The sequence below is a fragment of the Apodemus sylvaticus genome, chromosome 2 (assembly GCF_947179515.1).
Source record: "Apodemus sylvaticus chromosome 2, mApoSyl1.1, whole genome shotgun sequence".
NCBI classification, from domain to species: domain Eukaryota; kingdom Metazoa; phylum Chordata; class Mammalia; order Rodentia; family Muridae; genus Apodemus; species Apodemus sylvaticus.
The window spans coordinates 125,533,259-125,548,619 of record NC_067473.1 but is presented as its reverse complement, the minus strand read 5'-3'; the positions used below and the strand labels follow the sequence as shown (position 1 = coordinate 125,548,619).

At 43.1% G+C, this 15,361-nt stretch overlaps 1 protein-coding gene across 2 annotated transcripts in view; it reads right to left on the bottom strand.

Moving 5' to 3' along the window:
- The window catches only part of Slc25a26 (solute carrier family 25 member 26), a 93,716-nt gene that overhangs the window by 47,672 nt on the left and 30,683 nt on the right, over nucleotides 1-15,361 (bottom strand). For both annotated transcript variants that reach the window (XM_052174380.1, XM_052174381.1), the window contains exon 5: nucleotides 13,402-13,449. In XM_052174380.1, the coding sequence (XP_052030340.1) occupies nucleotides 13,402-13,449 (48 nt within the window). The remainder of the gene's footprint in view (nucleotides 1-13,401; nucleotides 13,450-15,361) is intronic.

Genomic DNA, 15,361 nt, shown 5'->3' with positions numbered 1-15,361 from the left:
TTGGAACATGTTTCGTGTACCCTGAACCATGCATGAAGAAACAGCTGTTATTTACAGATCAAAGCAACCCCTAGGATCCTAAAACAACCAGAATGAAAGAGGCAGAAATCTAATTTCATCCCTGTCCACACGCTCCTTTGAACTGATAATTCAGAAACTGGTCAGTACGTTGAACTAATTAGCATGCTTAACGCTTGCCAATTTTGATGGCTCCAATTTTTTATTTTAAGAAATGGAGTATAAATAACAGGCTTTTCCAGACACCCACAAGCAAGTTAGAGAAAATACAGGGGCCACTTCAACTTGATAAAGTCATATGTATTGAGCAATGCCTAAAAAGTCTCGCCGTGAGCTAAGACCTATTTTCTATTCTCTACGATGTGAAGCGGGATATCAGCTACTTGGGGGTATTGCTTTGCATGGGATTAATTTAGTTAAGTTTCTGTACTTACTCACTGTTTGCAGCCCACGTCTAGCTCCTCTCATCCTGAGGATCTACAGTAGGTGGGCTAGAACGATGGGGCTATTTTTACTTGCAATGAGGGGTAAGGAGAGTCGAGATCTTCTAACTGAAACCCCACATGCCAAGAGCCAAAGAACATCCCTTCATATCCACATATTAGCCTCAGGGAGCACATGCTACGGTCATTCTTATTACCTCTGGTACTCGGCAAAAAACCCACAGCACACAGGTGAGTGGACGCTATATAGTGTCACCAGAGGTGGCGAGGAGGATGAGTATCAGGTGGTGGTTTCTAAATAATTGTTTAAATTATGATGACATCATTTCCCCCTTTCCTTCCCTCCTTCCTTCACCCCCCATATACCCCTCCTTGCTCTCTTAAATTCATGCCTTTTTCTTTAATTGTTATTGGTGTGTGTGTGTATGTGTGTGTGTGTGTGTGTGTGTGTGTGTACATGTGTGTTTATCTTTTCTCTCCAGCACTGACTATTTCAAGGTGACCCTTTCTTGCAGTTCACATGAGATCAATGCCCAGAGCCTGGCAAGCCAACCCTACCCCAGCTGCAGCTCCGTCGCCCCTCTAAGTGTAGAGTTAGACTGGGGTAGGAAGGCAGGCCAGCACTAAGAGTCTGGGCATGTGACTCTAGGCAGTAACCTCAAGTGCAGAGTTTAGTACCACTTGAAAAAGTATTCCAGGTTCTAGAGATTCTGGAGGCAATTAAGCACGCACTTATTAGACTGCTTCCCGACATCAGCCCGCCCAGCTCCTCACTCCTCCTCCTGCTGAACTCCTGTCAGAGCATTACTCCCAATTCAGCTCAGGGAGAGACAGAGAAGGGCTCACTCGCTGGCCAGTGACGGCGCCTTCCTGCACCTGCCCGCACTTCTCATGGTCACCTACCAAGAAACTAACTCTGTGCCCCTACCTACTCTGTGTACTGAGATAGACAGATGGAAACTGAAGGAATATATAACCCATGTAACTAATTTTTTCTACTCCAAATGAGAGCTTAGATGCAATGATGTACCTATTATCCAGATATTGTTTCTAAATCCACTTTCCATCAACATCAACCAAGGACAGGTAGGTATGGCTAGGTAAGATTACAATGGCTTGTCACAACAGGAGAGAAGGTTCTCAGTGACGATAGAGACTTAGGCCTGCAGAGGTTCCCACTGACCACACCAAACAACATAAATATATTATAATTATTGAACAAGAATTCCCTGGCTGTGGTGACAAGAAGCATCAACCTGTGGCTACAGGAAGACCCACTAAATTGTCACTTTAAATGAGTGAATTTGATGGTATGTGAATTATATCTCAAAAAAGCTGTTACCCAAAAAGAAAAAAAAATAAATTAATGAGTCCTTGGTAAAGATAAATAATAAAAAAAAAAATCTGAGGGTAAAAGAGGAAAACATCCTCACAGATGAATGCCAATAACAGACTCAGAGGAAAAAGACAGAATTGGGAAAATCATCATTTTGCAATACCAATGTAACAAATGTTCCAAGCAAGAAGCATCCACAGATGGGAGAACTATTAGGTGAAAGATTATTAGGGAACAGGAGAGTCACACAGCCTCAAAATATTAGCCCATGGAACACTTTACAACAAATACCTGAATCATCTGTCTATGGAAATTGGAGAACACCTACCCAAGTGATTACACAGGGCACTGCCTGCCGCCAGCCATGCACTACCATTTCGGTAGCGCCTGAATAAAGATAGTCAAACCAAAGTAACCCAAATCTAATCTTCAGGAAATCAGTCTACACGTGTGGCTGCAGCTGCATAGCGTGAGGTACATGGAGAGGCACATGTAGTGTACGATGTTCCACCATCTGAGGAGACGCTGTGGTCTTCACTAGTGAGACCCCAGTGTACAATACAGACACTGTTTAAACTCAGTGTCTTCGAGGGTGGAGAAAAGCTCTCGGCAAACAACAAGGGAAATCAACAGACAACCCACACACTGGGAAACTGTCACAGGATCTGTCAGTCACAACGAGGCATACCACATGCATCAGGGAACTAAATGCATTTATCTGGAATGCTAAGGCATATCCCTGCTGGGGAGGAGCACAGAGCAAACCACATACCCTCTTCCACCCTAAAGTTCCACAGGCTAATGTTTAGCACAGAATCCAAAAGTATAGCCTAAACAAAACCAGAGTAAAGGCGGTTTTCAAAGGCAGCCTCCTGAGAGTGAGACAGGAGGCCGGGAGGCAGGGCTGCCAGTCACCATGCCTTCTGTCAAATCCTTACACGTACTTCTCTGACAAATCGGTTAGATTGTAAGAGCAACCAACAAATTAGGAAAAGATCTTCACCAACCCTACATCAGATAGAGGGCTAATATTCAATATATACAAAGAACTCAAGAAGTTAGATCCCAGAAAACCAAATAACCCTATTAAAAAATGGGGTACAGAGTTAAACAAAGAATTTTTACCTGAAGAACTTCGGATGGCGGAGAAGCATCTTTAAAAATGCTCAACTTCATTAGTCATTAGGGAAATGCAAATCAAAACAACCCTGAGATTTCACCTTACACCAGTCAGAATGGCTAGGATTAAAAATTCAGGAGACAGCAGGTGTTGGCGAGGATGTGGAGAAAGAGGAACACTCCTCCACTGCTGGTGGGGTTGCAAATTGGTACAACCACTCTGGAAATCAGTTTGGCGGTTCCTCAGAAAACTGGGCACCTCACTTCCAGAAGATCCTGCTATACCACTCCTGGGCATATACCCAGAGGATTCCCCAGCATGTAATAAGGACACATGCTCCACTATGTTCATAGCAGCCCTATTTATAATAGCCAGAAGCTGGAGAGAACCCAGGTATCCCTCAACAGAAGAATAGATGCAAAAAATGTGGTATATATACACAATGGAGTACTATTCAGCCATTAGAAACAATGAATTCATGAAATTCTTAGGCAAATGGATGGAGCTAGAGAACATCATACTAAGTGAGGTAACCCAGTCTCAAAAGATCAATCATGGTATGAACTCACTAATAAGTGGATATTAACCTAGAAAACTGGAATACTCAAAACATAATCCACACATCAAATGAGGTACAAGAAGAACGGAGGAGTGGCCCCTTATTCTGGAAAGACTCAGTGTAGCAGTATAGGGCAAAACCAGAACAGAGAAATGGGAAGGGGTGGGTGGGAGAACAGGGGGAGAGAAGGGGGTGTATGGGACTTTCAGGGAGTGGGGGGCCAGAAAAGGGGAAATCATTTGAAATGTAAATAAAAAATATATCATATAAAATTTTTTTTAAAAATTAAAAAAAAAAGTTTTAAATTTAACTTGCCATTTTAAGATTATTTTAAATTATTTCACACAACACTCAAATCTGACCTCCCTTTTTTAAAGCCTTTAAAAATAAAATTATTATTTACTTTTTGTGTATCGGTGGTTTGTCTGCCCTGTGTTTATGCACCACATGTGTCACTAGTACCTACGGAGGCCAGAAGAGGAGCCACGTGCCCTAGAACTGCAGTTACCATGCAGGTCCTAGGACTGAACCTGGGTCCTCTGGAAGAGCAGCCAGTGCTCCTAAGTGCTGAGTACTCTCTCCAGCCCCACGGCTTTTTTCTTTGGTATTTTTGAAATAATTTATAGATTTTTAAAAGTCACTAAGAAGGGAAAGATTTCTCCAAACATATTCTGCCGCTGGCTCTAGACTAGTCTTTGAAGACAGTGACCACTGGTCTGGAAAAGTAGTCCCAGTGCAAAGCAGGCACCTACCATGGCTGCAGGCTTCTTCCTAGTGTGGAAAAACTATAGTAACTATGGTAAAGAGCAAAAACCCACCAGGTGCTTGTGCTGCAAACCAACGCCAGTGCACAAACCCTAGCAGCTAACCTGTAGCTCTCAACTGAACTGCACGGTTCCCCTTACACAGCCGCCTGGTCCATGCCCAAAGCTACCTCCCACCAGCCTTCAGAAGCTCTGTGCTCCGTGCTCAGGCAAGCCTTTCACTACCTTGACAAGTCCACGAATCCACCTGTCTGGGTCTGTATGAAGTTTCCTCGTGATCACACTGAAATCGGGGACATTTTTCTTTGGGTTGGAAGGCTGAGGCAGGGGGACTGAGTTTGAGAACAGCCTACTCTAGATAAGGAGGGAATGTCTTCATTTGCTTTTGGTTTTTGCTTTTGGGGTTTTGGTTGGTTAGTTGGTTGGATGGTTTTGTTTTTAATTGTTTCGAGTATCCAAGGCTGGCCTCAAACTGGAAAGAGAAGCAAAGATGACATGACCTTGGACTCAGGATCATGTCTGCCACCAGGCTGGGTCTTACAGGCATATTACTACACCCAATTTTATGCAGTGCTAGGAATCAAACATCAGCTCTTTGTCAGGCAAGCACTCTACCAACCGATACTGTCTTTAAATTAAAAAATAAAATAAATGCAGTCTGAGCATTATGTAGCAAAGTTAAAACCACTTGCCTTCTCCAATGTGGACCACTCTGACAGACGCCTGGTGAGCACCAGCAAGCTTCCAGGCCTCTCCTGCCCTGTGAGACGGCTGACTTCAACATTTAAAACACAGGCCTTGGGTGCCCTCTAGTGTGTATCACAAGCTTCAGGTCAGGTTTAGTAATCAAGACAGCATTTTCAAAGGAGAGAATACCCTTTTCCTGTCAGTTTCTTCTTTTCCACCAGTACACAGTGTTCCTTGGCTATGTACCAAAGCCATCTCAAGGCCTGAGCATCAGCTTTCCCACCTCCTGCACACAACATGGCCAGAGAGAGAAAGAGGATGGCCGTCTAAGAAGTCTAATGAAGATCACAGGAGAGAAGATGCTGGAGCAAGCATTAATGCCTCATTTTTATCTTTTAGAAGTCTTTACAACTCAAAAATTATGCTCCAGGGATGGCTCCTGGGTCCCCAGCACTCATGCAAATAATAATAATAATAAAAAAAAACAATCAGGACACAGCCACAGGCTTGCCTCTAACCCCGGTGCCACGGGGGAACAGACAGGACAATCAGTGGGGCTTGCTGGCCTGCCTAGTGACAGACGCTGAGAGGGTCGGGCAGAGAGGGAGCACTCAGTGTCTTCCTCTGGCCTCCGTGTGCAGGCATGAGCATGTGCCCCGAGTGCCCACACTCAGACACACATCCCTCCACATACTCACAAGAGCACAGACCACACACAGAACGCTGATTTGTACTCTACTTCCTAGGTCTTGATCCAAGCCTTGCACATCTGTTGTCATTGTCCTGGTTACTGAAAATGAGCGAGCAGTGGGCTTCTCTGTGAGGTGTGAGCGAGAGGTGTCCTGTGACCACAGAGGTATACTTTGGTGGTTCTCACACACAACCTCAAATGCCAGTTCCACCACTTGCTAACTCTACTGAATTTCACAAGCTTCAGCTCACTGATCTGAAAAAAAAAAAAGGCTAATATTTTTATACATTAAAGATTTAAAAATACATTAAGCACATGATCATAATCCATTTCAAACTGTAACTTTTCTTTATATGAGCCCATGCTAGTCTGGGTCAGACTGCCAAGCCTCACAGATACCAATCTTCAAGTTCCTTCAAATAACCTTCAGCCTTGAATTGCTTATACAATTTCTGTATTTCATTTCAAATTTAATTTTCTTGATGCATAAACATAGTTTCTCTCTTAATTATTCTTATAAGAGGGAGTTTTCTAACAGTAAAATTACAGTAATAGGACTTAAGATTTTCAGACTATAGTGTTCAATGACCACACATATATGATGAAGGATCTTCTTCATGAAACAATAGGTTGTTTACTATTTTTGTATGTAACTTTAGAAAATAGTTCATTCATATATTGTGTGTTTATATATTATATATATTCACACACATATATACATGTGTCCATATATATACATATATTTGTTGTTTCTACAGGTTGCTCCTGTGGAAGGGAGGCATATCATATATATATATATATATATATATACATACATACATATAGTATTTTTCCAACAGTAAAATTACACAGTAATAGGACTTATATATGTGATGTGTGTGTGTGTGTGTGTGTGTGTGTGTCCCTTCCACAGAAGCAACTTTAACTAGAAATAATAAAAATTAAGATAAGGGTACTTGTAGAAGACACAAGAATATAAAAACTGACTCCACTGGATGGATATGTAAAAGAGTTGGTTGGTGGAAAACTATGAAATATGCCATAGATATATGTATGTGAAGACTCCATAATTATTCTTATTGCACTTTATTTATAAGTCTGTGTGCGCATATGAGTGCCACGGCTCATGTATGGAGGTCAGAGGACAGCTTATAGGAGTTAGCTCTCTCCTTCCACCATGGAGGTCCTAGGGATCGAACTCAAGTCTTTATCAGTCAAGCCATCTGGAAGGCCAAGAAAATGTTGAAACCTTACAGTAAAAACAAAATTCATCCAAAGATTAAGCAGCTAGCAGCTGCTTCTGTAAACAAAACTTAATCACACATAAAGGGCTCAAGTTATTTTTTTTTTTACATTAAATTTGTCTTACTAAATTGTTCTGCTTAAAACTGTTTGTGAGAAGATAAAAACCGTAGGCTAAGGTCCACGTTCAAGGACAGTGACGTCACACCTTGCACTAAAGGATTAGCTGAAGCAACTGGCCTACATTCTTCACAGATCTCTACAGTGGTTAAAATAATGCAAATGCAATTAAGTGACTCATCTTATAAAGCTCTGTGATTAAAGGGGAAATTTCGTTCTTCATTTGTTTAACATTCCCATTAATAAGAATGTCTTAGTACACGTTTGCTGACTGAGAAAGCAATGGACAAAATCCAAGGACAAATAGGGATTTCCCTTTCTTTTCCCATGAAGCCAACATTATGGAATTTAAACAGATGTTCTATTTGGTCATAGTTAATAAAATGAATTCTGGAGGATTAAAGTCAGGCTTGGTGTGTATGCACACACTTGTAACTGAAGGGCAACACTGCACTGAAAGCTTGGAAAGGCTGCTGGTCTGGTAATCTTTGGGACGCACAACAGTGAGTGCCTACAGCACTCCTACTTCAACAAAGCTGCACTTACAAAAATAGTCTTTCTAAGGGTTAAGAAAATTCAAGTCTTGGAAAAGTATGCCTAAGTTGGAATTTCACTGCCTAGCAATTGTGGGGACCATAGCAACGCAGCACAGCAGCAGAAGTGTCTGCTGTTTCCCTAGTCAAACCTGCCTTGGTGTCCTTCAAAGACAAGCGTGGTGTCTGGTAGCATGGGAACAAAACAGAAGCGAGCCAAATGGACTGAGGAGCGTTTGCTGAGAGCCCACTGTGTAGATGGTACTGTGCTAGAGAGGTAGCATGCAAGGGGCGGAGGAGAGGCATCGCTTAGAGAGATGCACACTAGAAAAGCAAACGCTCTGGAAATGAGGAGGAGAAACCAAACAGCGCAAAGGCAAAGCAAAGAAACAATTTTAACGATACATGCTGGAACACATAGCTAAAAAGAAAACCTGTCTTATCAGACAGTAAAACGTACAACCAGGAAAGAAGCCAACCAGGAACAGGCAGACCTAAAGACAGACAGCGGTAAAGTTCCAGCAGTGGCAGCTTCTTCACTGGACACTGAAGACACTTGGTAAAGTTCCAGCAGTGGCAGCTTCTTCACTGGACACTGAAGACACTTCAGAGGACACTGAAGAGCCAGGCTCATTCAGAAAGACTGGCCTGAGGATACACCTCAGTGGCCAAGAGCCTGCTTGCCCACCAGGCCCTAGGAACAATCCCAGCAAAGCTAGAGGCTTTCTTTGAAGGGTCCTTGTGCTGGCTAATGTTCTTACAACAGGGAGATGAGCTGGAGGGGCCTCAACTAGGAAAATGCTTCCACCAGCTTGGCCTGTGGACAAACCTGAGAGGCATTTTCTTGATAGATTATTGATGTGGGAGGGCCCAGCTCTCTGTGTAGTGCCACCCCAGTGACAGGTGGCACCAGGTTGTTTAAGAAAGCAGGCTGAGGAAGCAGTTCCTGCTTGAGTGGCTTCCCTCCGTGATGGACTGACATGGAAATGTAAGCCTCATAACCCACTCCTCCCCAAGCTGCTCTTGGTCAGAATGTCTTATCAATAGCAATAGAAAGCAAACTAAGATGGTGCTCTTATTTGGAAAAATAAAACAAACTTTTACAGCAAATTAACAACAAAAATTTTTTAAATCACAATTTTCCCCAACCTGCTTAGATGAATGATTTTGAAAGTTCAACCGTTAGGGTAGCTATAGCCACATTCTACTTAAAATGATACAACTCCTCTCTCCCAGACATCTAGATGAAGCATCCTGCCCCCTTAGCTGAGCAACAGCAGTCCTTGGGCCCCTCTTTTGAACACCTGCTATCATGAACCACAGTCACACATTCAAATGCAGACAGATCCAAGTGGCCTCCAGAGGCAAGAACTTAACCTCAAGTCAGCTGTGAGTCTGGGTGTCGAGGTAGACTCTATTACGGTAACAACTTTGCGAACTACCTAAGACTTCAGTAGAACAGTGTATGAAGAGTTCCCAGCCCAGCAGGGGAAGCAGGGAAACATTACTTGCCAACTGCAGACAGCTCTTTGGGAGCAGAGTTGTACCTCACATGTAGGTATCTTTTACTGTTAAAGGCTTTTTTCTGGCTTTGGTTTTCTTTGAAGACAGGATCTTGCTACATCCCTCATACAGGCTTTGAACTAGTCATTCCTCTGCCTGCAACTTTAAAGACTCTTGATTACCAAGAATACAAACATACTTAGTTCATAGTTTTTGAGTTCATATTAAGGAAAAGGCATAACAAAAGAGATTTACATAAATCCCCTGGTTAATTCTCCAAAAAGTGGTAGATAGCTCAAATGATCCAATAAACAAAAGAGTTCTAACACACATGTTAATACATTCAGTATAACTCAAAATTAAAACCCAGATGGCATTATTTTCAGCTTACAGGCAGCTAGCACCACTAGAAAGCCAGAAAACAGGGGAGCCTCCATATTCTCAACAAAAATACAGACCAGAACTTCCATGAACTGCAACTATATATAATCTGTTAAAATTAGACATTTCTTTCTATAGCCAAATCTTTCTGTCTTGACATATAACCTACAAACCTGAACAATGTCCGAGAGGACACATAAATGGTATTTACACATTGGTGTAAAACTGTAATGGCCACCAACAGGATGCTGGTTAACTACATAAAGGCTCACGTGTACAATCAAGCACCACACAACTGTAAAGAAAAAGTATCCAAAAATATATTTGGTTAGCAAACACCATTACCATAAAACAGAGCTCGAAGGATCAAGAGAATGGCCAGAGAAGGCATTCAAGAGACTATAACAACAGGAAGAATTTGGGGGAGACACCAATGGGGCAGACAGCAGAATCAGAAAGAAAATTTAAGGACACCCCACAGGCATCCTTAAGACTTGTAGCCAGACAAGATAATGAGAGTGACTGATTCTGCAAAGTGACTTTATCTCATCTGGAGTGAGCTAGTCAATGACTTTTCAATCTCAATTTGGGCCCTCAAATTTATAGAATAGGCCGGACATTTGGCCTGCTTGGAAGGGAGGTGAGGGAGATATCCTTATCTACCTCCAAACTACTGAGTGACTACACCCCTGTGCATGAAGCCAGGAGTTACTCTTTTGCTGTTCTTGTTTTTTTGTTTTTCAAGACAGAGTTTTTCTGTGCAGCCTTGAATATCCAGGACTCATCTGTAGACCTTTGAATTCAGAGATCCGCCCACCTCTGCATGGAGAGTGCTGGGATTGAAGGTGTGCCCTGGTGACCAGCTGAGTTACTCAGTATTGAGATGGAAATTTCTATCACTGACACAGCACCAACTGCAGCAGCAGCCCTTCACAGCTGAGCAGCAAGAGCCACAAACTGGGAATTTCTCCTCTGCACCTCAAGGACACAAAGGCAGGCTCCTTCTGGGGAGTCCTCCATGTCTTTTCCTACAGCCTTCCAGCAAACATGCAGCTGAGTTGAGTGGTTCCATTTATCCTCCTTGCAAGTACCCTACATTATCAGTACTCTCTGAAAGGATCCTCCCTTGGACACACACACACACGCACATGCACACGCACACACACACACACACACACACACGCACACGCACACGCACACACGCACGCACACACACACGCATGCACGCACACACGCACGCACGCACGCACACACGCACACGCATGCACACACAGTTCCTCCCTGTCTTTGTTCAGGCTATTCTGTTTGTTTTCTTTGACTACTTCTAGCTGGAAACCCTTCAGGAATTATGGCTCGTTTTGTGCATGTCTGGTGAGCACATGTGTGTACCTCACATGCACATGCATACAGGTGTGTGCATGTGGAGGCGAAAGATCAACATCAGATGTCTTCCTCAATCACTTTCTACCTCTTTTTCTGAACACAATCTCTCACCAAACCTGGAACTCATCAATTCAGCTGCATGAGCAGTGAGCTCCAGGGATCTGAATACCTCTGCTTCTCCAACCCTGGGAGTATAGGCAAATGTCACACAACCCTCTTTTATGTGGGTTGTGAGGGATTGAAACTCAGGTCCTCACACTTGTGTGACAGGTACTTCACCACTTGAGCCACCTCTCTAGCCTTAAGGCTTGTTTCTATGTGACAGAAGCACCCCAGGCGGGCTTCCCTAAGAGGTGCCTCACCTCAGAGCCTTTAACTGCATGGCAAAGAAGTCTCACCATGGCGTCCCCATCAGGGCAGAGCTACTCTGCATAAGGCTGAGTAGAATTTGTAGACTACAGGCATCCGCTGAATTTAGTTTACTCCAAGTTCTTTGGAAACAGATGGCTTTTCTCTGCTTTCTTTCCCTACCCAAGTCTTTCAATGTCACATTCAACAGCATGAGTCAAGAATGCCCGGAACTCAGTCATAGCTAATATGGTCAAGTCCATGAGAAAGATAAGGAGAGAGAAGGTGAGGTAAACAGTCTGATCTGTTGACCTTGATTACACTCAATATAAAATTCACAGAAACTGAACTAGTTCAGAAGAGCAAGAGGATGCGTATACAATATCTACAAATGCCAAGCACAGCGCAATACATATGACAGTGCCAGGAAGGCCCAGAAAACACATATCTTACTTATAATTCATGGACCCAAACTTCAATCCCTCCTAAAGGCTGGTGAGAAAGAGAGCTATTTTAAAGGAAAAAAATCACACTGAACAAATAGCACACATTTCCTGTTGGTTCTCTCTAACGCTTCTGTGTATTTCTTATTGAAACAATCAAACGGCTCCAGACAAAAAGATTTGATATTACTGTCAGGATAATGTAAGGCTCAAAACTCCTCATAATGCAAAACTGTTGTTTAAAGCAGACATATCACTTCTGATTTGTCTCACTTGGAAGAGAAGCTACATTTCATTCGGCCGTAATTCCTCCCTCGTTTCAGCCGAGAACGTACACAGGATAATACACCTGAGCCGAAATCAGCTCTGAAGGCGCCTTTATGAGCATGCACAGTGCTCAAGACCCCAATTAAACTGCCCACAAAGCACTGCCATTTGAGTAAACAAAGTCATCTCAGTAAGGTCATGCAATTCGCAAGGACTGCAGCCAAAAAATTAATTACTAGCATGACATATGTCAAAACAAATTTTTGAAAGGATGGAACAACAGTTGTGAGCGCGTGTTTTTATCTTTGTATGAAAAACTAGCACTCTCTGGAATGGAAATATATTCATTTATTCAGCCCTTTTCAGAAAAATAAACCATGTTGATTACTTTTCTCCACTTTTTTCCTGCATCCAGGTGTAAGATGGGCAAATCACACAGATATTGTGATTCAGAAAAAAAGGGCAAAAGGAGACTCACACAGGATACTTCAGTCAGACAGTAGCAAGTAAAAACAGGCCACTCAGTCTGTCAAGCTCTACAGCACCAAGGCTGCACTGCAGGTTGTTGGTGAAAACCAAGGCTTTAGGCCATACCACACACTGCCCGTGCGTCCCAGAGGCCTGGGAGCCACACCACACACTGCCCGTGCGTCCCAGAGGCCTGGGAGCCACGCCACACACTGCCCGTGCATCCCAGAGGCCTGGGAGCCCCGGAGTGTGGAACAAGAACATTTCAATAGTCTATTAATTGCCCCACTATTTACACTAGAAATATTTTTACAAGTTAACATGTTTTAGTCCCAGGACTACAAGAAGAGGAAGAAACATCGGCAAGTTCTTCCTTCTGTCACAGAAAGCTGTGTCCTGGACCCAAACTGCTCCTTGCATTTCACTGTATAAAAGATGAAAGCACGCTGCCTACAGCATTAGTGACGTCATTATTGAGGGCCACGTCTTGCTTTATTGCTCCCTCTCCCACCACACCCAAAAATACACCAGGAGAGCATGTAAGCTAGAGGGCACAAGATGAAAGTGCCAGGTTTCTCTCCAGAATAGTTCCTCAGACCACTACACTGCCTATCGGGGACCAAAAGCTCCGTCCATCCTGCGTAATCGACCTTGCTATGAACTTGCTGTCAGACACTTGGTAGTTAGTTCTTCCTTACTGCTTCAGCTACAAGACACTTAACTAGGACGACAACGACACCCACCCACTCAGCAAACCATCGCAGGCATTCCTCTAGAGGGAACAACCATGCCTCTCAGCTTCTTTAAAGACTTATTTACTTATGTATCTGAGTGCTGTCTTCCTGGACGTCTGCACAACAGGAGAGAGCATCAGATCACATTATAGATGGGTCTGAACCACCGTGTGGATGCTGGGAATTGAACTCAGGACCTCTGAAAGAGCAACCAGTGCTCTTAACCACTGAGTTATCTCTCCAGCCCCTCTTTCTGATTTCTTAAGCCAGTTTCTCCAATATATTTCTGATACTTGAGAAATGAAGGTTCCCCAGCCACGGCCGATGTTGTTTGGGACTTCAGGAGTAGTGATTGGGTTACCTCTCGTAAAACTGTGCTTTTATAGCCTCGGTACAGTCCTTGGATGCCCTGAAACAAACAAAAGCCAGGTGGTTAAAAAAGGGAACAACAAAGATTTGTGAAGAACATTCTAGAAAGAGGCTTACATGATCTAAAATTTGAGTTCTAAGGCACTCACTAGGCACAGTTTTCCTGAGTTAAACATTCTAAAGTGGCTTAAATTATATAAGCCACAAATGTATGATATCTCTAATAATGAAACAAGCTACATAAATAAGTAACAGCTGGGGTGGGGGGGAACTGGGAAAGGGGAAAGCGTTTGGAATGTAAACAAAGAATTTAGAAAATAAAAAAAAGTAACAGAAATTTTGTCTTTAGAAAAAATTATATTATAGACATTTTCAAAATCCAGTACATAAAATGCTCATTATCCTTTAATGTTAAAAAACTTACTTCAGAAATTTGCCAATAATCTCTGAATAAAGTATATATTGCACATAATCCTAGTATTACATGCTTAAGCACACATGTAGTCCAATAAGCAGCCGACAGCAATGACCTCACTCCTACAGTTGGTGACAGACCACAAAGATGTGGGATAAGGTGGCACCGCCTTTCACCTCAGCACTTGGGAGGATGAGGAGGAAGACTGAATACCCATGGGGGCAACATAGGAAGCCCTCACTTCCAAAACTAAGATCAGCTCACATTAGTTAAGGAGGAGGAGAAAAAAGTCACTGCCATTAGAAAAAATGAATTCATGAAATCCTTAGGCAAATGGATGGAGCTGGAGAACATCATATTAAGTGAGGTAACCCAGTCTCAAAAGATCAATCATGATATGCACTCACTAATAAATGGATATTAGCCTGGAAAACTGGAATAGCCGAAACCTAATCCACACATCAAATGAGGTACAAGAAGAACGGAGGAGTGGCCCCTTGTTCTGGAAAGACTCAGTGTAGCAGTATAAGACAAAACCAGAAGAGGGAAGTGGGAAGGGGTGGATGGGAGAAAAGGGGGGAGGGAAGGGGGCTTATGTGACTTTCGGGGAGTGGGGGCCCAGAAAAGGGGAAATCATTTGAAATGTAAATAAAAAATACATCGAATAAAAAAAAAAAGTCATTGCATGGTGGCAGAGGCCATGGCCGCTCAGGAGCCCAGGCAGCAGACTGAATAACCCCAGAAGATGAAGGCCAACCTGAGGCAGCACAACAAGGTTTTGAGTCCTACATCAAGGCAAAATAGAAGAGAGGCTTCTGCTAAACTTATACAAGGAAGACAGCAGCATGCCTAGTAGGCACACACCCAGGTAGGGCAGATCTGAGCAGAGCCAGCACTGACCAGGAAGAGAAGGGGCATTTACTTATTGTCTGTCTGTCTGAGGCAGGGCCAGCCTATCTACCCATCTATCCATTCATCCGTCTGTCTATTTGTAGCCTATCTACCCATCTATCCATTCATCCATTCATCCGTCTGTCTATTTGTAGCAGGGTCTGACTATATAGTCTTGGTTGGACTGGAACTCACTGTGTAGACCAGGCTGACATCAAACTTACAAAGTCATCTACCTCTGGCTCCAGAGCCCTGGGACTAAAGGCATGTGTCCCCACACCCGGGAAGCAATGACAACTGCATATAACATTATGATGTTCTAGTAATGATGATCAGCCCATTATTACACTTTTACATTAAATACTGCTTCTCTCCCATGGGCCCTCGAATTTTGAAGCAATGTTCTAAAAGCTTTAGTTCCCTCATGTGATGATTCTGTCTGACTCTGACCCCGAGACAAATTACACTCGGCATATGCAGCACTTAATACATGACTGCTTCAAAATTAGGAGAAAAGAATGAAAGTAACTCAAAAACAATGGAAAAATAATCCCAGCAAAATGTTATTGTAGTTGAACATTAAACCCACCCTAAAGTCCCCCTGAGGCTCATGCATGCCCGGGGTTCCTCAGTGTTCTCACTAAGA